Source organism: Nyctereutes procyonoides, unplaced genomic scaffold (assembly GCF_905146905.1).
Source record: "Nyctereutes procyonoides isolate TBG_1078 unplaced genomic scaffold, NYPRO_anot_genome, whole genome shotgun sequence".
Classification (NCBI taxonomy): Eukaryota; Metazoa; Chordata; class Mammalia; order Carnivora; family Canidae; genus Nyctereutes; species Nyctereutes procyonoides.
In genome coordinates this window covers 48583357-48607112 of record NW_026575131.1, presented here as the reverse complement: position 1 = coordinate 48607112, position 23756 = coordinate 48583357, and the positions used below count along the sequence as shown (strand labels likewise).

Genomic DNA, 23756 nt, shown 5'->3' with positions numbered 1-23756 from the left:
ATCACCAATGGGAACTACATCCCATGAATTCTCTAAAACTGCACTGTAGTTGCTGCCAACCACATGGGGCTATTTAAATTAATTAATACTGAGTGGAAAAATCCAATGTCAAAAGGTCATGTGGAGTATGATTCATAGAACATTCTCTAAATGACAGCATTCTAGAAATGGGGAACAGATTAGTGGTTGTGGGGGTTGGGGTGGGGCAGGAGGTGGTGGTTAGGGATGCCAGGAGGGAGGAGGGTGGGAGTTACTATAAAGGGGGAGCAGGAGGGCGATCCTTGTGACATGGAACAGTTCTGCATCTTGACTGTAGTGGTGGTTTCCCAAATGTACACTCGTGATGAGATGTAAGTAGACACCCACACTGTACCAAACCCAGTTTCCTGGTTGGATACTATACTGCAGCTATGAAAAATGTAACTAGTAGGGTAAGGGGGGGGTGGGCATAGGGATCTCCCTGTACTATTTTTGCAGCTTCCTTTGAAACTACAATTACATTAAAATAGAAAAAAATAAAATAGTTTAAAGAAAAACAAACTCAATTCAGTTCCTTGGTGACCCCAGCCATATTTTAGGTACTCACTAGCGACATGTGGCCAGACGCCTCTCTATTGAACAGCACAGAGAAGTATTTCCATCAATGGAAAATGCTTTATATGACAGCATTGTTCTAGTGCAGAATGTTTGCAAACTTCAGGTAAGGACCCGTTATGGGGTCATAAAATCAGGTAGGTCACAACCACATTAAAAAAAAAAAAAAAAAAAAAAAGACTAGAAGCCATGCTGCACGGGAGTACAAGGGAGGGTCTGCTTGCTTTCCGAGAAGCTTCTGTTTTGGTTATGTGGTCCATGATGGGTTGCTATGCAAAGGGCGGTCTTAATATCACTCCAGACCCCAAGTTCCAAGAGGACAAGGACTACGAGGACTCCTCCCAGGACTATGAGGCCCTGACCCATCCACAGTCACAGAGCTAGTGGGGGGCTCTGCCCAAGTGACTCCATACAGCCTACCTCTGGGCAGAGTTTGTCTTGATGCCTTCAGATGGACAAAGAACCTTGCTCAGGGCCGCTCCCCCCCACGCTGGTGCCTGCCTCTCCCTCCCCTTGCTCTATACCTGCCATCATCAGTTATAATCACAGGAGACAACACTTTGTGAGGCACTGCTCTAGCAGCTTCATGCATATTAGGTGAGGCCCAGAGAGGCTTGGGACCTGTCTGAGGCTACCAATGAGGATTTGATCTCAGAATATCTTCATCTGAGGACTCTGGTGCAATGGTTATGGTGGCTGATGGTGGCCACCGACCACCCAGCCCCATCACCTCCATCCAGTCCCCCTCCTCCCACCACCTGCCTCTTCTGGGGCCCACGCTGGCACTTACGGTGGCTGGCGAGGCACGGGTGGTGTGGGAATAGGACTGGCTGGCACTGCCCAGCATGTAGCCGCCTTGGATCACATAGGTGCCTGCTCCACTGCTGCCGCCTCCGCTGCCGCCACCACTGCCACCACCCCCGCCGCCGCCTCCCCCACCGCCGCCACTGCCGCCACTGCTGCTGTTGTTGGCCCCACCTCCACTGCTGGTGGAGCTGGTGACGACCTGGCTGCCGGACACATACATGGGCACAGAGCCGCTGCTGGCCACCGCCTGAGAGGTGGCGGGTGTGCTGACCTGGGCGGCTGTGCCCGCAGCTTCGTAGTAGCTGGTGCCCGCTGTCTGGGTGTACAGCGGCGTCTCCGGGTAGGGGTAGGTACTGGAGCGGCTGAGAGAGAAGCAGAGGGAGGAGTCAGAGGGCCAGAGCCTGATGGATGGCGCTCCTGGGGGGCAGGCCCCTCCCGGGAAGGGAGTGAGGAGCAGCAGCCCCAGCGCAGCCAACACCTAGTTACCTACACGGGACCAGGCACTGCCCTGAGTACTTGGTAGGACACAATTTCTCATTTCATCATCAAAGTGGCCCCTGGCATGGGAGTCCACATCTCAGGTGGGAAGAAGCCAACTTGGAATAGGCCACACACTCAGTCAATCCAAAACGAAACAAAACAAACAAACAAAAAACAATTATTGAATACCTACTGTATGCTGGACACTGTTCTAGGTGCCTTAGACCCAGCAGTGGGTAAGCAGAAAAGGCCCTGCCTGGGGGAGTTAATGTGGTGGGGAAGACAGAGGAGAAGCAAGCATGAAGGTAAATCAAGGCAGAAGGTGGGCCATGCCCAGGTGGTATAAAATGCAGGAAGGTGCTGGAGAAAGGGGGAGAGCCACCCTGGGGAGTCATTCAGCGATGACTTTTGGAGTGCAGAGTACGTCCCTCTGAGGCAGCGACATAGCCTGCCCTGGAGCCTTCTCCCTAAGCCATCCCCAGACCAGAGTCAGACGATGCAGGCTCACGGCTGCAGGGTGAAGCAAGAGAGTGAAAACTGGGGTCCATCTTTAGAGGAATGCTAAGTGAAAGGTGTCAGAATTCTACGGAGGGATGAGAGAGAAAGAGGAAGGTCCTGCCCAGAGAAGCAGCTCCAGAACATTCTGTCAGGTAAATGGAAGAGGTGGGGAAAGGAAAGGATGGGGTTTCCAGAAGAGTGGGGCGACTAGGCCCCATTTCATATCTCCATCTGCATCCGTGGGGGTGGAGGCCCGCGGAGGGGAGCAGGCCTCTCACAAGACAGAGCTGGGCACAGTTTGGGTTTCTGAGCCGTCTTTACATATTAGTGATTAAAAACAACATCAAATTTTAGAAAACCAAGAAGGGAGCAAAGCCGGCCAGGTGGGGCTTGCCTTAGAAGGCACTGCTGGAGTCTCCTGAGGAAAGCAGGGGAAGGAGACTTGAAGGCCTCTGGGGCTAGCAAGGAGAGGTATGAGGGTGGGGGGTGGGGGGAGGTACGGTCACCAGAGCTGAGCACCCTGCCTGCTGGACACCAAGATGCAGCTCTTGACCAGAGCACCCTGGTCCACATGGACTGAGGTGGCGTGGAGCAACCCTGACAACCCTCCACCCCACCCCCAGGCAGGGAGCAGCCTGCCCAGCCCAGCCCAGCCCAGCCCAGAGCCCCACATGCTGACTGACTGACTGAATGAATGAATGTGTGCGTCTCTAGTCACAGCCTAGATGGGGCCAGGGACAGAGGTGCAGGGGCTTTGGCCAGGGTGGGGATCCAGGCTGGCAAAGGGCTGGGAACCCAGTAAAAACCCACTGCAAGAGAGAAACAGAAGACACAATGCCGCTAACAACTTCACACAGCAGAAGAATCTGACGGCAATGATGGGCTACGTGCGATCACACATACTATAATCACGGAGAGTAGAATTCAAACGAAGCAAAGGACAGATGCTACCAGGGGAGGCAGAAGGAGCCAGGCACCACAAGGTCTGGGCTTGTGCCTCGGCTCCACTTCTCACATCCCTAGAGGCCCTTGGGGGCCATACTCTTTTCCAGAGTGTCCCCTATGCTCTCTACCCACTCTGGTCTGCATGGCTGACTGGCAGCACTGGAAATAAATCAACGGAACTATGAGGTAGCTGGATGCCACGGACCATGACTCAGGTGCCTGGGTCACACCCTTGGGATCTACTACAGCATCATAACTCAGAGACTGAGTTGCTCTATGAGCTAATCCACAGCATCATGCCCACGTGGGACAGGGGAGAGGATATAAGAAAAACAAAACAAAACAAATGCAAAGAAAACCAATGGAAACTTCCAATAATTAAAACAATAATCACTATAATCCTTCAATTATTACTATGGATGATGGGAGAAGGTGGTATGTGGGGTATCCGGGATGAGAGGGAACCAGAGCCAGGGCTAGGGCAGGCCAGGGGCATGCCATGTGCCTGCTGTGGTACATGTTAATGTTGCAGTGTGGGAGTGGGCATCACCCAGGTGTCAGCCGGGTGTGCACTGACTATGTGGCTTGTGCGACATTTGCACAGTGAAGCGTCACACAGCCATTAAACAGAGCGACCAGAGCCCACTCAGGGAAACAAGGCAGAACTTCAAGACATACCGCTGGGGTAAAAATAAGGGAGAGAACACTCTGCCTGTTTCTGAACAAAAAAGGGGGTAGTTTCTATTCTCAGAACATCTCTAGGAGGAAACAAAGAAACAGGTCACAGCCCCCCCTTTGAAGCAAGGTTGGGCATCAGGAGTGAAGATTTCTTTCTTTTTTTTTTTTAAAGATTTTATTCATTCATTCATGAGAGACACACAGAAGCAGAGGGAGAAGCAGGCTCCATGCAGGGAGCCCGATGTGGGACTTGATCCCACGACCCCAGGATCACACCCTGGGCCGAAGGCAGGCACTAAACTGCTGAGCCACCCAGGGATCCCCAGCAGTGAAGATTTCCTCTTCACTGTTTAACATTCTCTATTACTTAGATAATTTAGTCTGTTACAAGTAAAATTGTCTTTTTCCTTTTCTAAAGACGAGGCCCATCTGACTCCAAAGCCCTTAATTACACTGGGGTGCTTTTGCCAAGCTGCGAGGGGTTCCCTCTGCTTTGCCCCTGCCTGGCGGCTGCTGGTTATCCTTAAAAAGCACCCACCATCTGTCAACCCAAGGCCTTGAAGGCGGGCTGGTCTGCTTGGGGTTGGGACGCAGGCCTCAAGTCCTAGCAGGGTCCTGGGCAGAGACATAGGTCACCCCCTCCTTTGCCCTCCCCCAGCCCTCTGCCCACTCACATGGCACTGGCCGTGTAGCTGGCGTCACCGCCCTCCACATACTGCACTTGGCTGGAGTACACGTGTGGGACAGGCACCTGCTGCAGCTGCTGCACCTGGGGTGGGAGGAAGGGCACACAGGAGGTCAGGGGTGGGCCAGCTCCTCTGCCTCCATCTCTAAAGAGCTGGTGGCTGTCCAAGCTTGCAAGGACACCTGGCTCCCCCAGGCTGCATGTCTGGACTTTCTGAATACATCCTGGACAGAGCCTGGGGTCAGAGGCCCAGGGGCCGCGGGCTCTGCCAGGACTGGGAATCAGGCTGAGCTGTGTCAGAGCCAGGGCTCTGTGCTTAGACTGGGGTCAGCAAGAGCAGGGCCTGACGTGGAGTGGGCTGAGAGTACCCCAGTACGTCCGGCCTACGGTGGGCGTGGAAGCCGGACCCCAGGGATAGAGCCAAGCCCTGGCACAGGGCTGTCACTACAGCTAGTCAAAGCCAGAGCCTGAAACTACGGACAAACAGGGCCTCGGGGGTGGAGTCTGCATCGAGGGAGGGATCCCCGTCTGCAGGGGCGGGGCCTGGAAACTCGGTCCAGGATGTCAGGGGCGGAGTGAGAGATCAGAGGTGGGGCCCCGGAACCTGGAATTACTGACAGAGCCTCGGAGGCGGGGCCCGAGTTCCCCACCCCCACCCCCACCCGTCCGTGGGAGCCGAGCCGGGGGCCTGGAACCCGCCTTGGGGGTGGGGTGGGGGTGGGGTCAGAGGCGGGTCCCCAGACTGGCCGGGCGGCGTTGGAGGAGGTGGTAGTGGGTGGGGGTCTCCAGGGCCTGCGGGGCCGGGCACGGGCCGGGGCCGGCGGATCCCGCCCCCGCCCGCCCGATGCCCCCCGCCCGTACGTCCGCCACCTACTTTGAGGGCCGTGGCGGCCGTGCCGAACACTAGCACCTGGGGGACTCTCTGGATCCTGACCCTCTGGTCGGGGCTGGCTCGGGCCGGGAGCCCGGGCAGTGGCTCGAAGACCACTTTCTGCTGCGGCAGGAGCAGGTGCGGGGGCAGCACGCCCACCAGCTCCACCCACTGCTCGGCGCCCGGCTCGTAATGGGGCGGCGGCGGCTCGGGGCTGCCTAGCTGCGGGACCTCGCCGCTGCGCGCGGGTGGGAGCGGCGCCGGCGGCTCCGGGGCCAGCGCGCTCGCCCGGGGCCCGGGCGTGGGTGGCCGGGGCGGCGGCTCCGGCGGCGGCGTGGGCCGGGGCTCCTGCTGCTCTGCCTTCCTAGCGGGAAACTGACTGCCTGAGCTCTGGAGGACAAACAGAGACACTGGGGGGTCACCCGGGGCGGGGCTTCAGGCCTCCGCCGCCCACCGGGTCGCTGAGCTCATGCAGCAACCCAACAGATCTCCCCCCCAGGTGTCTCAGGGAGGGGAGAATCCAGATCTCTCTCTTAGCAAACCTGGGCCCCTGAACTGCCAGGGGCGGGGGTTGGGGGTGGGGGAGGGGATGTGCCAAGACCGAGTCTGCAGCTCTGCAGCTCACAACCCCAAGTGGAGCCTGGAGCGGGGCTGGGGCCCTTGAGGACCCCCCGCTCCCCTCCCTCCCTGCGCCCTGAGGGGCCCGCACCCCTCCCCAGCCCAGCCCGGGGCCCCAGTCCCGGGGTTTGCCCGGAGGCAGGTGGAGGACACACGCACCTCTTGAGCCACGTGAACCGGCTGGAGCCCCTGCACTGTGAGCTGCTGCACAGGGCCGGCTTTGGGGGCCTGCGGAGTGGCTTGGACCACCGACCTCTGGGGAGGGAAAAGGAAAGTCAGACTCTGGTAACCGTGGGGCCCCAAAGAGGCCACCATTCTGCAGCTTTTCCCTGCCTGCCCTTCACCAAGTGCCTGTTAGATTCAACACCACGTTGACTTTGGGCTCAGCAAAGTGAGGCCCACCGGAAATGGTGGAACTGAAGTTGAACTTGGGCCTGAGTGAGGTAGTCCTTGCTGTCCTCCCCCCCTACTCTACATGGGTTCCCCCACACCCCCACATCCTTGGTGCTGCAGGGATCCTGATCTCCCTCAGGGCACACAGGGAAGGACACAAGCTGGGGGCAGGGGGTGGAGGGTGGGGGTGCTGCGTGGTGGATTACGGCTCAAACCCAGGCCTGGAGGGTCAGAGGGTCTGTGGTACCCGGCAGGAACATCTGGGAATCCTTCAGGGTGAGGTTTCTGCTTTCTTTTGGGAGAAGAATCTATGGTTTTATATGGTTTTCTGAGGGGTTTGGAACCCCGCACCTTGAGTGATAGCAACCAGGTGGCAGCCACCCCTTGCCATTTAAGCTGCTTCAGCTGCCATGACTGGCGACTGGCACCTCAGATCAATAGCCTCCTCCCAGAGGCTGGCCATGGATTTGGAGGTTGGGCCTCCCCCAAGCTCCTTAGGGGTAAGCCAGGACTCGGCCTTGGGACTTCCTCCAGGCAACTGGGCCCAAAGAGGCCAGGACATTTCTGAGTTTCCAGTACCCGTACAGTGCCAGGTGCACTTCCTATCATTTGCTGCTTTACACATAGAAAGCCACTCATGAAGACCACATTTCATCCCCCAGCAGCCCTGACCACCCTGCTCCCCTGGGCTCCTAGAGCAGAAGCATTATTTAGAGGAGGATGCTGAGTCTCGAGTGAGGTGGAAGCGCTTGCCAAAGGCCAGGGGTTGAGGGGCTGCTGAGGCTGTACCCCCATCTGCTGGGCTCCTGCAGACCTTCCCTGCCACAGCTCCCAGACAGTCAAGGAGGCTGCAGAGGCTGCCTGGCCAGGACCCCTTGCCCCAGCCACTGCCCGCCTTGGCCTGGCACCTCTTGGGTGACGGGGACACTCTGCTGAACACCATGGACCTGCAGCTGCTGCGGCACTGTGCCCGTGGGGGCCCCAGCTGTCTTGCTGGAGGAGCTGTTGGCTTGCACCGGTGACCGCTGCAAGGGAAGGAGACACGAGAATATGGTCTGGTTGCCTAGGCCCTGACAAAATCATTTTCAGGAGGGCCCTCCCAAGGGGTATTTGGGGAGGGTGGCAGGCCACAGAGATCTCAACCTCCTACGCCACTAACTGGCCAAATTCCCTGAATCGGAATTGCAAGAGTCCCTGCCCCAGTCACTCCGAGGCAAAGCTGGGAGTCTGGCCCAGAGGCACTGGGGGCGGGGCGGGGGCAGCCTCCCCAGTGCAGATGGCCTCAGCTCAGAGGCTGCCTGTGGCCTCCATAATCAAAGAGACTAATACCCCTGAGGTGAGGAGGGGGAGGTGAGGGAATCCCCACTTAACAGATGATGTGCTAAAGCACCAGATGGGAAGGTACGTCCAAAGGCCACACAGCTGAGTGGTGGCACCAGGCACGACCCCGGCCAGACTGGCTGCAGGTCCTCTGGGCCATGCTGCGGCACTTCATATCATTTGCTGCTTTACACATAGAAAACACTGGGCTCGGGAGGCTCTAGGGGCCTCGCCAGAGTCCCCCAGAAGAAATGGCTAAGCTGGGGAGGGGGGTCTGACCCCAAGCTCCTGATGCTACCACCCATGCTCCCAGCCACCCATGGCCTGCCTGCCTCCAATACCCTCACTGATGTTTGGGGGGATCCTCAGAGCAGGGCCAGTGGCCTCCTTTCCTTCCTGGGATATGCAGCCCTGAAGTGGAGGCCCAGCTCCACCCAGGTGGAGGCTGCTTCTTCCTCCCAGAGCTGGACCCAGCTCACTGCCAGTGGGGCCATGAATCAGGCAGCCAAGCCACTCAACCCGGGCAGGAGTAAATGGGCTTGAGGGGTAGGGACCCCTCCAAGTATAGTCTGGGGGTACATGGGGAGAGAGAGACAGGGAGGTCAGCTGATGGGGCCACCACCTACCTCAGGGGGCGAGTGCACCTGCTGGGTGCCATGCACTGTCAGGGAAACCTGGCCACCCTTGCTGCCTGGGGCTGTGCTCTGCACCACCAGACGCTGTGTGGGGAGAGCCTAGAACCAGGAGGGAAAGGACCACAGTTCACTCACAGCAGCCTGTCGGTTGCCATGAGCACCCGCTGCCAGACCAGGAGATGTCCTAGTGCTGTGCCCCTGTTAGCTCACAGAACTGCCCCAACAGTCCCGGCACAGCCCTGCTACTAATTCCACTTCACAGGGGTGACAGAGAGGCTCAGGACGGCAAAAGTGCTTGCCTAAGGTCCTGGAATCAGTAAGTGGCAGAGCCACAGGGTCCTATGCTGAGCCCCACCACCCTGCCCACAGGCTTCAGGGGACAGACCATCACACGCTCACAGTCCCTGTGCTGGCTACGGGCTCTCAGCTCCTAACCGGCATTGGGTTCTCTGCTTTGAGACACTGGGGCTGGACCCAAAAGCCACCTTCCTTATTGCTACTCCTCAGTTCTGTCTACTAAGATAACTTGTATGGGTCATCCTTTTCCGATGGGCCCTGACTGCCATGGTCTCACTTGCTGGAGGCAGCAGGTGGGGGGAGAGGGGCCTGGTTGGAGCCTATGTTGGTGAGGACAAATCTGAGCAGGCCACAGGGAGTTGGCTGTGTACCCTGGGGGAGGCTGTGAGGGCCAGGCCGGGCATGGCAGGCTTACCTGCTGGGGTACTGGGATGTTGGTGAGCTGGAGGGGTGACACATGGCCCGGCTTGGCCTGCACACTTGTCTGGACCAGCAGACGCTGTAGGGGCAAGGAGTAAAAACCTGAGCCATGCCAGCTTCCCCAGTGAGGCCTGGCCCAGGTGGGTGGAGGGGTAGCTGAAGCAAGCATCTTGATAAGAACATGTGAGCAGATGGCTCTGACAGCAGGGCAGGAGTGGAGGCCACAGTGCCCATGGCCACAGTCTCCACTGCCCCTCTCGTGTATCCTCCCAGCCCGCCCTCCCCAGGGGAGGGGTGTGTGTGTCCTACCTGCTGGGTGCCCTGCACCTGCTGGACCACCTGAGTGGGCACTCCGGTCTGGCTGGCTGTGGAGCCTGGGCTGGCCTCCGATACAGTCTCACTGGCCCGCATAGCGCCTTCTGTGAGGAGGGGTCACTGGGTCAGCTCTGCCTGCTGTCCCTGCCTCCACCCTGAGCCCAAGCCTGAACCCATCAGGATGGGACGATGTTGCCTGAAGCTGATCCCTACCATCGCTGGGCCTCTCCAAGAATCCTGCCTGCCTCCTGGCCAGCTCTGACACTGCCCATTGAGGTGAGCCATAAGGACCTATGATCCTAGACGTGCAGAAGCAGCCCCACCCCACGTCTTCTCATCCCAAAACCAGACCAGAAGGGGTGAATGAGGAGCCAAGATGCACCAGAGGCCCGAAGGGCTGGATCCCTTCTCCCAACAGATAAGATTTGTGGACTTCCAGTGACTGGCCCCCTACCCTGGGGTCTCAGCAGCCCTAGAAGGACCAAAATGCTACGGCCACCTTCCTCCTGGGACCAAGATGACTCCTGGCTTCCCAGGAATGGAAGATAGGCAAAAGGGTGACCCTACAAGGCCCTGCCAGCCTGTGGCCCTCTCCTTCTCCACTGTCCCAGCCTCCCTGTCCTCAGTAGGTCGGGGACAAGAGGGGGCTTGAGGTGGGCAGGCAGCTACTCACGCTGACAGGCAGCCGAGAAGAGGCAATTGTAGAACATGGTGCCCACCTGCCCCCACCCTGCCCCTGCCCCTGTCTATCTAGGAGAAACTGTTCTATACTCCTTACTCCTGGTCCACCTCTTTGGGAACAGCAGGGTGAGTGGGTGGCTTTATACCCACAACCTTGGGGAGCTAATTCCCCACCCCACCCCCAGGGATGCAGCTGTAGAGCTCCTCTGCTGCCCTCTTGGAATAAACACTGTCCTCCCAGTAGGCGTGGCCCAAGCAGAGCCTTCTCTGGGCTGGGGCCTTGCTATGAAGTCAGGAGGGGGGCTGGTACCCAGAGATTCTATCCGGCAGGAACAGGTCAAGTTTCAAGTACATCTCGCTGAGTGATTAACAAGGGAGCTGAGAAGGGGAGAGGCAAAGGGGGCAAGCCTCCAGAGTGGGGAGCTGGGCCTCAGCCATGTGGGGACACAGGGAGGGGGCCTGGCCAGGGCAGAAGGGCAGTTCCAGGTCGATGCAAGAACCCCGGGACTAAGTACTGGGCAGAGCTCATGAATGTGTTATGTGTTGGGTGTAGGGGAAGCAGTGGCCAGATGTGGAAGGTGGTGTTGTGGGGAGCCTCCCATTGGCCACATGTGGGACGGGCACTGGAGGAACCTCAGGCCTGCCTGGCCAGCTGCATCTGCAGCCAATTCCAGGAGACATCATTTCCAACGTTTGGCCTGAATCTTCCTGGGCATCCACTTGGGCTTCCCTGAGCAGTGAAGGATGCAGCCCCCACTGAGTTGGGCCCCCAGGAGAAACCTGAGAAAGCCCTTAGTCACGTGGGGAGCCCAGCACACCTGGGTGTCAGAGGGACGTGGGCAGCTAGGCCCATCCCAAGGAATGGCACCCAACCGAGGTGGCCTGTGACAGGTCTTGCCTAGTTCAGGGTGGGCAGTGAGTGAGTGGGGGGCTGGCCAGGAGGTTCAGATGAAAATACCACGGCTGATCTTTCAGTCGGTGGGACCCTAAGCAGCTGGGAGGTCTGGGGACCTGCTGAGATCAGGCCCCTGCCTGGGTGGGGGAAGCCCCAGGAAACAGTCTGGGATGGCAGGGACCCCCACATCCACCAGGCATGCCGGGGTTGTATCACGAGGATAAACAGGTGAGATTCCAGAGTCTACTGTCCGGATGAGGGGCTTCCCGTGTGTGGGTCCCTGTTTGCCTGCATGTAGCCCTCGCTGAGTGTGTCTGGGAGGGCGGGGTGTTAAGTCTGAGAGCCTTTCCATCTGTCTGTCTGCCTCCTCCATTCTGGGCATGTGCCTGAGACCAGGGAGGGCCCTGCAGTCTCAAGTCTGTAGTCAGGAAGTGGCAGCTGATTTCCTGTCCCTCGATCTGATGAGCGTCTCTTCCTCCCTGGGCCCTGCACTTCCCCATCGAGACCTACTCATGTCTCCAATACCACAAGCTATGAAGGGGAAGACTGAGGAAGCCCGAGAGGCTCCATTAGGATGAGCTGGGGCCCTACTCCTTGTGGACACCGGGCAGGGCCGTCTGGCTCCCTCCCTCCAGATCCTTTGCTCTAGGAGAGGACTTCAGTCGGGGGCTCCTGAGGGGGCTGGTGGGTCCTGGGTCCCTTGATCTTGGTTTCCCCATCTGTGCTGGGGATGCTGACAAACAGCCTCCCATCTTCCTCTCAGACACAAGTCTTCCTGGACTCCCTGGGACTCCAAGTGTGGGAGACACAGTGAAGAAAGGCTGGCCGCTGCTGCTCCTTCAGCCCAGCCCTATCTGCTGTGGGCGGGCTTGGTTTCACCTTCCTGGAGGTGGCTGCCAGGGCCCACAGTGCCCTCCTCTTTCTACCTCGAGTTTGGGCAAGAGTCTGGTAGCCTGTGAGGACAGGGGCTTATGGGTCTACAAGACTGTTGCTGAGCCTGGAAACTGAGCTTCTTTCCCATCACCTCCATAGACACTTAGGGCAGAGCCTATAAGGACCGGGCTGGATGAGCTGCCTGTGGGGTTGTTCCCAGCTGGCTTTCAGCCTGGGCTCCAGGTTTGGGCCCAGGGCCCCTCCCTGTTTCCTTCCTGAGTCTCCCTGGGTCCCTGATCGGCTCAGATTGCTCTGGCTCCAGAGGAGTCCCAGGCATCTTACCCTTTTACTGGTGTCAGTTACCTCCCTTACCCCCGCCATGCCTGAGATGAGCTCAAGCGGCTCTAAGGCCACCTTTAGATGAAAAGGGATGCTAACCCATGAGAGAGTCATGGAGGAATGCTGGGAACTCACTACAGGGGCTGGGAGAGGGGTCAACAGAACAGCAAGTGGAGTAACAAGGTACAGCCAACCTCCTCTTCCTCAGAAAAATTCGAGGAATCCCACCCAGTAACCCTCCGGGGGACAAGCTCACTGCCACCAGAACAAGGAGCAGTAGGGAAAAGAAAGTCCCCAGGACCCCTGTGAAAGACCATGAAGGTACCATCAGACCAAAGAAGGAATCCCGAAAGTCATACCAGCAGCCCACTCACTGCAGCACATAAGCACAGAGTAACCCCATGGTGATGGGGGAATTAGGGGGAGGCGGGAACAAAGGCCTCAACCTCTAAACCCTGGGGACTCCCTGGAGTCCATGGACCAGGAAGAACTGGGGAGGCTGGGCGGAGAGAGGAATGTGCCGGGAGTTGGGGTGCTCTGGGGCCTGGAGCCATGCGCCCTTTCCAGAGGACCCTGGACCTCCCCACCACAGATCAGCCAAAGCCAACACCCAAGAAGTCCATGGCCATTCAGATGCCCTGGAAGCTGACCAAAGTCCTCCAGCAGTGACAGGCAAGGCTTCCCACCTGCTCTCAGTTGCCCAGGGCTAACAGACCATGAGGGCTGTGACGGGTCAGCCCAGCCTTCACCTGGGTCTCATGCCACCAAGACTCAGTGGACAGAGCCCTGCCCTCAGGGATGAAGGGTTGGACATCATCATCATCATCATCATCACTTCAGGTGATAATGAATGTTAAGAAGAAAAATCAAGCAAAGTGAGGACACGGAGTGAGCAGTGGAGGTGGGGAGGTATGGGTGTCAGGGAGGTAGATCTGCACTGACACTAGAACACAAGGGACGAGTCACCAGGAGGTTTGGGATGGGAGTGCTCCAGGCAGAGGGCACTGCAAGTGCAAAGCCCTAGAAGCCAGACTGAGCCTTGTGGGTTTTGGAGCCGTGGGAAGGCCAGTAGGGCTGCAGCAGGTGTGGGAGGGGAGAGGGAAGACTGGGAGTGGGGGCTGGGAGGGGAGTTGGCAGGCCTCCCAGACCAGAGCTGAGAGGCTAGAAAATTGTCAGCAGGGGATACAGGAAGTGTGGAGCTTTTAAAGCCCTTCCCTTGTGGGAGGGGCCACAGGGGGCCACCTCTCGTCAGATGAGAAAGCCAAGGTCAGGGTGTCCCAGAGAGTGTCATCAGGGCCCCCTGCCACAGAATCATCTGGGGTGGGTTGTGATGGGCTCCCTCCTGGTCTCTGTGCGGGTAGACTGTGACAGGTGAGGGCAGAGGCTGGGCCAGGATGGGGGCCGTGGTGGTGGGAGAGGTGGTGGGGGCTGGGGTGGTTCTAGTAGCATTTAGGAGGTAGAGACAAGACATCTGGCTCAAGGATAGGTAGGGTAGGAGTCCATGCTGAGCCAGGACCAGGGGTGGTATTTATTAGAATGAAGAAGTCTCAAAAGAGGATAGATTAGATGAGGGGAAAAATCCAGGGTTCTATTTGGCCATGCTGGCTTCAGGAGCCCACTGTCCTGAGTGGATGATCACAGGTGGCTGGGCTTCGGGGCCACAGCCCAGGGCATGGACCACAACATGGGCACACTGTTAGCACCAAGGTGGCAGTGAGAGCTGAGGTGCTGGACGAAGGTCAGCACCTCTCCTCCTCTGAAGGGGAGGAGAAGGAGGCAAGAATGGGATGGAGACCAGGGCAGGGGGCAGTTCTGGGAGGAAGGGGACCAGGTTGTCAGGCGCCTCCCAGGGACCCAGGAAAACAAATACCCGAAGTGACCCAGCAGGAGGATAAGACAGGGGACTCCAACTGGGGTGCTGGGCAGGGGAGGGCAGAGAGCAGCAGAAGAGAGAGCATGAGAGAAGGGAGGGTGGATCACTCAAGAAATTCTGATTTAAAAGGAAGTGAAGACATGGGCAGCAACTGGATACAGGAACTGGGATTTCTGATTAAAATGGAGGTATTAAAAAATAATAATAAAAAAAATAAAATGGAGCTATTTCATCTCTGCATGCTGGTGGGAAAGGTCTGCAAGAGAGGGATGCGATGAGGCCCTGGGACTCACAGAGCCGGTGGCTGCTGACGACTGGGGGATGTGAGGCTGGCTCAGGGGAAATGGGATCCTTCTTGGTATGTGGTGGTGCCTGTCCGCAGTGAGGAAGGCAGTGGGGTCAAGGGTCAGGATGGCGGAGTGAGACAAGATGATGGAGGTAGGGGTGGGCTTCTTGCAGGGTGGGGGGCATGCTGGTGAGAAAACCTAGCAGAATAGCTGGGCAGTGCTGGGAACCTGCTGGGATGTGGGGCCTGGGAACCCTGGCCACGTCCATGGCTGGTACTCTCAGCATGGATCTCACGTGCCACCCCTCCAGACCAGTCCCTGGGGTAAAGAGTCACTACCCTGAGCCCCTGCAGGCCCCCACCCCCAGCCCTCTCTGGGGACCTCCACACTGCCAGGAGCCTAAAGGATGCTGCACAGGGCCCCAGCTACACCTGTTCTGGTCCCCTGGGGCCATGTCAGTTGCCACATGCCACTCTTTATTGTCCTATCTTCCTAAGCCTAGTTTTGACCTGCCCCTTCCACAGCCTCCTAAGATGGTTTTTTGATTCCCATCCCTTCCTTTACCACTCTGGAAAAACTGGGGTGGGGGGGGTCACCACATTCTCCCCCCTCCACTGAGCACACTGGAAACCACTAATGATGCCCAGTCCTGGCCTGAGCTCCACGTTCTCAAGGGAATGACTGCCTGTCCTGACCCTCTGCTCCCAGTTCCTGCTGCTTGGCCCATCTCCATCTTGGAGGGAAGTGGGGCGGGGGGAAAGATGGTCTGGGCAGGAATCACGGGTGCCACGACCTGAACTTCCTGGTCATTTTCTCCACGGCCATAAGGGGAGAGAGACCACAGCGAGAAACAGGGGTCCTTGGCCACATGATCATGAAATTGCCTAATCAATGGCCTTCCTTGGCCCCCGGGACCTGCCAAAACCAAAAACGTGGCACCTCCAGGAGGCCTCCCAGCTGACCTCCCTGCAGTGCCTCCGTGAAAGCCTCGCATGTATCCCCTGAGCTCATGAAGCCATTACCAGACCTTTACGGAAGAGGCAACAGGCAGGATGGCCGAGGGGCTGCTGAGAAACCAGGCTAGGCCCAGAGTGCAGTGGCCTGGTGCTCACCCTCCATCTCCCACATATGTTTGCAAACTTTAAGCCCACCACCTAGTCCTTTCCTCAAGTGGCAGTTTACTTGGGGATAAAGAAAGAAACAGCCCTAAGAGCTGCCCTGATGGAAAGGAGTTTAGGTGGACAGAAGCCTCACTGCTTGGCCTGACTACTCCTGCCCCAGAAACACCCCCCAAGTCCTGCTCAGGAGCCCCAGCAAGTCTGAAAGCTGTCATGCTGGGGAGGGCATCACTGTGCTCCCCACATCCAGGATGCCCATTCCCCAAACTCCTCTCCAAGTCATTACAGAGCACCCTGGCTCTGAGCGCATGTCCACTTACCAGACACGGTGACCACGATGTACTGCTGGGACGCCGGGGACGGGGTGGGTGCGCCGGCCGGCTGTGAGGGCGTGGGGGTGGCCGGAAGCTCCGTCACATATTGTTTCTGGCTGCCTGGTGGCTGTGCCTGGGGCTGGGGGCTCTGCAACTCAGTGACATATTGGGGTTGGGGGGTAGCAGCGGTGGCAGGCGGCTGGGGGGGCTGGGGCGCCGCTGGTGGCGGCGGCGGTGGCTGGGGCTGGGCCTGTGGTGGCTGGGATGGTTGCGGGGCTGCCTGTAGCTCAGTAACGTACGCTGGTGTTGCCATGCCAACAGTGGGGAAAATGATAATAAATAAGGCTTTTTTTTTTTCTTTCTTGGGAAGAAGCAGAGGAGGGGGAAAACAGAAAAAAAAAAAAAAAAACAAAAGAAGGAAAAACAAGAATTAATCTACAGGCAGAGGAAACCAGGGACAGTTCCTGGCTCCCTAGAGACACGTTTAGGTTCATCACTAACTTAATTAAATCCTGAGGCTGGTGGCCAGATACAACCAACCCATCACCGCATGGGGACTGGTTATGGACTGAGGCTGGTCTACGCCTCTTCCACTCATCCCTGTCCAGGACTCCTGCCTTCTTCCTTCCCAGTCCCTGGGAGGACCCCTGTGACAAAGGGGGGTGGGCGAGGGTGGGGTCTTCGGCCCTCGCCCAGAGACAAATGGCCCATTTCTGAGGGCTCCTGCAGACGGAGCACCATGTTCTCTACATTATTTCATCTTAAACTTTACAATAATCATGTCTGGGTTTGGGTTTGCTCTGGCAGATAAGGAGCTGAGGCTCGGAGAGGTTGAGAAACTTGCCCCAGGCACACAGCAGGCTGAGGCTGAACCCTGGGCATTCTGAGCACTTGAATAGTTGGCTAACTGCTGGAAGGCAAAGTCGGGGGGTGGGGGGGTGGGGAGCCATCTTCCAGCCAGCCTGTCCCAGTTCCCTATATGCCTGCTATTTGGGCTCGGATTCTTGGCTGAGTATCATTCCCAGTGGGGTGCCAGACAAGGGAAAGGTGTTTGAGTCCAAAAAGCCCTTATTCGGAAAGCATATTGTGGTTACAGGGGCTTTCAGGCCCTTGAATGAACCTTAATGGGTGACGACACCACATGTGAGCTCATCACAGGAAGAGTACCCTTCTGAGTCCAGGGGGACTGGGCTGAGAGCAGGCCCTGGCCACAGGGCAGGCTCAGCAGGCACTGCTGACCTCAGAATGGGGCTGGCCCAACCAGGCGGAGGCAGCTTTTCAGGATGCTAAGCAGTCATGTTCCCTCTCCCAGGTAGTGGGCTAGACACCCCGTCTGTCTTGCTCAGCCCTGTCCCTTCTGGCTCAGGGCTACCCTCTCTCAGCAAGTCCAGCCTCATCAGAAGATGAGCAAATGGTTTCCCCACTGCCCACACTAATGGGGGCCATCCCCAGCTGCTGAGTATCTGAGGACAGCAGAGCAAACACTTGAGTGGTTAAGAGGAGAAGCTCCAGCCCCCCTACCTTCGTGACCCCTGCCCGACCCAGGGAAGTATTTGACTTTGACAGCCCTGCCTGTGGTCACCTGTGACACTCCAGGGCCCAGTGGCCACTGAACCAGAGGCTATTCTGCACTAACCCTGGAGCACCTGTGGGCCATCTCACGCCAACAGGCGGCCCTCCAGCCACTGATGACTAAGTAGGATTTGCAAGGGGAAGGAGGGGGGAGAAACAACTGCTGCTGGTTGACCAGAAGCCCCAGGAGCCTCTGTTGTGATCACCTCTGCACCCCAGCCCCATGGCAGAGGAGCCATCATGGCCATTTCACAGATGAGTAAAACCCTGTGAAGAAGGGTGCCCCACAACTGGTAAGAAGACAATTTGAACCCAGGTCTCTCTGACCTCTGGATGTAGGCTCTTAGCCCCCGGCCCTGCTCAGTAAGCCAGGCACAGGGCTCGTTTATTTCTCACAAATAGGGAAGATAACATCTTCCCCGTTTTTCAGAGGGAGAGACCTGAGCCCCACCCACAGAGATTAAACACCTGCCACACATTAGAAAAAGGCATCTGTCCCCCAGCCCCTGCGCTCCCAAACTCCTTCCTGCCAGCCTCAGAGGGGCTGCCATCTGGGGGCTCCTCACACCATTGCGTCCAAACTCTGGCCCAGTGCAGGAGCTTGAGTCACAGCAACTGATCTGTGTCCATCTGCCTGGTGTCAGACCCACCCCAACATGAACCTTGACCTGTCTCTTCATTCGCAACCACGTTACTGACCTTCCCCTGGGACTCAAGTGTCCCCATCTGTGCCTGGGGATGGTAAGGACACCAATTCATAGGGCCGTCATAAGGCTCCAATGAGACAAGCAAGTAAGCACTGAGACACGGAAGTCACTATTATCATTGTCACTGGACAAATAACCCTGCCAGGTGGAGACAGAGGAAAGGGGAAGGAGACACACACATTCCTCAGGCTCTTAGAAGGAGGTGCCCCAGGGATGCCTGGGTGGCTCGTGGTTGAGCGTCTGCCTTTGACTCAGGGTGTGATCCTGGAGTCCCGGGATGGAGTTCCACGTCGGACTCTCCACATGGAGCCTGCTTCTCCTTCTGCCTGTGTCTCTGCCTCTCTCTCATTGTGTGTCTCGTGAATAAATAAACAAAATCTTTAAAAAAAAGGCGGGGGGGAGGTGCCCCAGAGTCTGCTCTTTGAGCTAACCCCTCCTTGGGATGATTCTGAGTTCAATGGCCCTGGGGGAATTCTCTGAGAAACCCTGGCCTGGGCCTTGCTGGGGCCTAGCAGAGCTTGCTGTGGTGCCTACCACAAGGAATGGACGTTAAAAGCGCCACCCTTGCAGGTGCTTTCTCCTCCCTGAGGAGGAAGCCTGCCGGCCCCATCCCTTCCACTCAGGGGCAGGGGAAGGAGGCGACAGTAAAGGCTGAAAGGCCAAGCATGAAAAGGAGAAGGGGAGATTAGTAAAACAGTTAAACCCACTTCTCTATTGGAGGCCTTCCCAGCACTGTCCCTGTCAATCAGTCCCCAGGAAGGACAATACCGAACACCGAGTGTCCCACAATTACTCGGCCAGGGAGCCCTTTTCTATCCATTTGTGGATGGCTAAGTCAAGCAGAGTTCTGCAGGGTGCTCTCTAGAGAGAAATAAGTCACAAATATTTAAACAGCATGAGATCCTTTCCTTTACAGAGCAGGGCACACAAGACAAGGGAATCGCTCAGCAAATCTTTCCTTGGCAATGAAACTGCCAAGAAAAGTGCCAATGGCTGCACCTATCTTCAAAGCCAATAGCTGTTTTGGGAGAATGTTTGAATCAATTGCTTTAGATCAGGGGCTGGCAAACTTTTATAAAGGGCCACAGCCAACATTTTTGCCTTTGTGGGCAGACAGCCTCTGTTGCAACTACTCAGCTCACCACTGTGGTGTGAAAGCAGCCATAATAACATGTAAACAAATGAGCGTGGTTATGTGCTAATAAAACTTCATTTATAGACACCTAGATTTGAATTTCATATGGTATCACATGTCCTGAAATTTTACTCAGACCACAAAATATTCTTGTAATTCTTTTCCCCAATCATTTAAAAGTGCAAAAATCATGCTTAGTTCACAGGCCACACAAAACCAGGTGGCAACCCCTGTCTGCTGACCTCTGTCTTGGATGGAGATTCTATAATCAAATGGTTTACATCTTGGAACAAGCCCTCCTAAAGAAATAGAAAGAAAACTCCCTTTCCTCACCTGTAGAATGGCTTCAATAAGGAATTTGTAGAAGAACAGGGAAATTAGATCTAAAGATGTGGGTTTCCTTCATCCTCTACATTCAAGTGAGTCTAAGATTGCTCAATGATTTCTTCAAAATAGATCCTAAGGCTGGATACTTCTCTCCACCTTCATCAACACCCTCCTACACTGAGCTGTCTTCATCTCTTGCTTGGACTCCTGCAATACCCTCTTTATTAGCTCCTAGCTCCACGCTTGCCTCTATAGTCTTTAGGATTCTTTGAAAACACAAATCCTATCTTGTCACTCCTCTTTTCAGAAGGCTCGACGGCTCTTATGACAGAGACAAAATAAAACCAGAGCCCTTCCCAAGCATCATGGGGCCTTGAGGTCCTTCCTATCTCACTTTGAATGTTCTAGTCAAACTGGCTCTTGCTCCTAGAATGCTCCAGGCCTCCTGCCTCAGGACCTTTGCACCAGAGTCTTCCACCTGACTGACACACTCACCTCACCTCTGCCCCCATTCTACATTGCTGGCTGCTTCTTATCATTCAGGTCTCAACTTCTATGTCACCACCTTAGGTCTCAGGTGTGCTTCCCTCTCCCACCCCCAAGCACTCTGAAGCACAGACTCCTTTTTTTTTTTTTAAGATTTATTTATTTATGATAGACATAGAGAGAGAGAGAGGCAGAGACACAGGCAGAGGGAGAAGCAGGCTCCATGCCAAGAGCCTGACGCGGGACTCGATCCCAGGACTCCAGGATCGCGCCCTGGGCCAAAGGCAGGCACCAAACCGCTGAGCCACCCAGGGATCCCCTGAAGCACAGACTCCTGTTTTATTTTCTTCCTGGCCCTGTATTTCTTTGTTTGTCTGCTCCCTTATTCACAGTTTCCTTTCTCTCCATGGTCAGAAATGCACGCTCCCCCAGGTCGGAGACCTGGCCTGCCCTGCCCATCACTGCATCTCCAGCTCTTTATAACACTGACGGGCACATGGTGCGGGACTCAAGTTTTACTGTCAAAAAAGTATCTACACGCCAGGAGCATACTGCTAGTGAGTGTCAAAGGCCGGTTTGAATCTACCAATTGACAAACCCTTGTGAATACATTCCAGCCTCCTGCCTCCTGCCTCTGCCAGCAACAGGCTTATGCAGCAGCAGCAGTAGGTAATGCCCCCTGGTCATTACAGAATGGGCTTCCCAGCCCAAGAAGAGCATTATGCATTGTGCAGCTGCTATCTGCAGGCTGCAACCCTGGGGGAGCCTGCCTGGCCCACCCCTGAGACATTGAGCTGTGTATGGGGAGGGAAGGGCAAAGACTTCAGCTCTAGAGACACCATTCCCACGACACCCACATCCCTGGCTCACCCAGCTGCCTCCTGGAAGCCTTGGGGCTGAGTCTGGGCGCAGGCCCAGGAGAATTTAGCTTTTTGGCTACTCTCCTAAAGCGGCAGAAAGGTTCTTCAGGAGCAAGGCAAATGACACTTTCTCACTAGAAACTGGAGTCCTGGTATCCAGCTTCCTGGGATCTCTCTCTCATCTCTGTCATCAGCCCACACAGCCCAGCAAGTGAGTCAACCTTTAAAGCCACTAGGCTCTCACCCAATTCAAAATGATAAAAATAAATGCAAGTGGTGTAATTCAGAGAGCTGAGCAGGAAGGGCCAATCATGAGAATGACAGTGGTAGCTAACGGAGTTTGAGCAATTACTATGTATCTGATACTCAACATGCATTCCTTTATGGAATCCATAACACAGTAATATGAGCTTAAAATTATTACCAGTGATCACTGTCCCTAGCTTAGATAAAAGGAAATTGAGGTCCAGAAAAGTAAAATAACTTATCCAAGGGCACACAGCTAGAAAGCAGGTGATTGTTTCCAAAAGCAAACCAAAAAAAAAAAACAAACAAACAAACAAAAAAAACCAAAAGCAAACCAAACCAGTGCCCTCTACCCTTGTCAAAGATCCTTCTGGGCTTGGACCCTTCAAATATAAAAGTTATGGGGCAAGAGGCAGGTGAGGGTGGGGACAAGCAGTTAACAAAGCTAGTTGAGGGACACCTGGGCGGCCCAGGGGTTGAGCGTCTGCTTTGGGCTCAGGTCATGACCCTGGAGTCCCAGGATCAAGTCCCACATGGGGCTCCCTGCAGGAAGCCTTCTTCTCCCTCTGCCTGTGTCTCTGCCTCTGTATCTCTGGTGAATAAATAAATAAATCTTAAAAAAAAAAAAAAAAAAAGCTAGTTGATTGGTAACATCACCTTCTGCTCAAAGTCTGCCTTTCCAACAGGTGGTGGTGACCTTTCAGGCAGGCTTGGTATTTCCAGGTTTGTAGTGAAAACTAATCCCCACCCTTCCTAACTTTCAAAGGGGTCCTGCCACCTCTCAAAGAGGACTCAGTCTAGAAAAAAGTCCCTGGAGAAGTGAGGCCCGCCCCACCCCGCAAATTCTTGAGGGAAAGCTTTAGCAGAGCCTGAAATGATCCTTCTTGAAGTTTATTGATTTTAAAGGAAAACGGCTGCAGTTTGCACACCACCACTCTGCTCTGCTGATGCCAAACTCCAAAGCAAGACAGAGAATAAGCAAAGTGGACTTGGCCCAGCTGGCTGTTTGAAAAAAATAAGTTCTCCAGCAAGCTGGCAGATCCTGTTGCCCAGCAAAGCGGTCGCTCACATTCTCCTGTAACAAACATGGAACACTTCCCTTTCCCTCTGATCTTCATGTAGTGCTCCTGCCCACGTGGCTCTGGAGCCTGGTAACTCCTCAGTGACATGTGACCCAGTTGACACCAACTTGATTGACACAAAAACATGTGTCCCGCCAAGAGAAGCAGCTTAAGAAATCTAAGAAACTTCCTCGGGCGCCATTTGCTTCCCATGCCCAGAAACGGAGACCTTTATGGGCAGAATGGTTAGAAATCATCCCCACTCCAAAAACAAGTCTCTGCCCAGGGATAACACGAGGTCTAAGAGCAGCCGCCAGAGAAGCAATCAAGTTTCTGTTCTTCTGTCTCAGTCACCCAAGATCACTCCTCCCTGCCATCGGCTCCGATTTCTGCAAACCAAATCCTCCCGGCTAAAGCCATATTCCCAGTCCACAGCTTCGCCATGAAACTTTGGTTCTCTTTGCCTTCTCTCAGGAAGAAGACAGATTTAGGAACAGACAGCAGTGCTGAAATCAAGATTAGCTAACAGTTCCATCAAACCACATTCAAAAACAGGACATGGGGTAAAAGTTCAAAGATGAACCCTAGAGAAAGTCCTGAAAGGAGTCAAAGGAGTCCCTGAAATGCAGAAAAGGGACGATGGCAAGGCTTCTCCCCACTTTACAGGATGGAAAACTGAGGCCTCAGATGTGGCAGATACTGTGTACTAGGAATGACCTGGGTGGGGGCGGGGGGGGCAGGCGGTTTCTAAAGCGACGCCGCACAGGTGGCCTCCCATCTCTGGGATGCGGTAAGGCCCCAGCGGCAGCCGCCGCACCCGGTTCTCCCTCGCACCCGCCGGCCCCGCCCACACCTTACGACCTGGCCCCGCCCACTCACCTCGGCCCCGCCTCGCCCCTCCCTCGCTCCCATTGGCCCAGCCTCCCCAGGCCCGCCTCTCCGCACCTCCCAACATATAAAAGCCCCCCGCCCCGTCCGGCCGACCTCCACTCGCCGCCGGCCTGCTAGCGCCCGCCCCTCGCGGGGGCTGGGCCCCGGACCCCAGGGGCGGGTGGTGTCGCCCCAGCCGGGCCCCGGCCCCCTCCCCCACGGCCCCGACAGTCGCCGCCGCCATTTTGACCGCCCGCCCCTTCCCCCCGGACTATGATTACAGCGACACCCGCCGCCCGGGCCCCGTCGCCCTCCCTGGCCCGGCCAGCCACCGGGGCCGCCCCGGTTACCTCGGCTTCTTCCTACTTGTGTCCGCAGAAGGGCTTTCCAGAGGTCTCGGAGGCGATGTTGGGAGGGGGACGGAACGTGCCGGGGTCCCCGGGCCAGGCGGGGGGGGTGGGGGTGGGGGTCGGCCGGGCGGTTGTTGTTGTTGACTCGCGTTGCCGGGTTGCTTGGTCGCCACGACTACCGTGGCTATGGCGCCTCCGTTTCCCTC

General features: G+C 56.3%; 1 protein-coding gene across 3 annotated transcripts in view; it reads right to left on the bottom strand.

The window, feature by feature from the left end:
* Positions 1–23756, bottom strand: part of RFX1 (regulatory factor X1) — a 29779-nt gene extending 6023 nt beyond the window's left edge. Inside the window, exons 1-9 of one of the 3 annotated variants that reach the window (XM_055344662.1) lie at positions 23551–23756; positions 15943–16297; positions 9551–9660; positions 9237–9320; positions 8516–8623; positions 7478–7594; positions 6336–6431; positions 4677–4771; positions 1385–1763 (exon numbers count right to left, since the gene is read on the bottom strand). In XM_055344662.1, the coding sequence (XP_055200637.1) occupies positions 1385–1763; positions 4677–4771; positions 6336–6431; positions 7478–7594; positions 8516–8623; positions 9237–9320; positions 9551–9660; positions 15943–16249 (1296 nt within the window). In that variant the 5' untranslated portion in view covers positions 16250–16297; positions 23551–23756. The remainder of the gene's footprint in view (positions 1–1384; positions 1764–4676; positions 4772–6335; positions 6432–7477; positions 7595–8515; positions 8624–9236; positions 9321–9550; positions 9661–15942; positions 16298–23550) is intronic. The other 2 variants (XM_055344661.1, XM_055344663.1) reach the window with 2 other exon arrangements.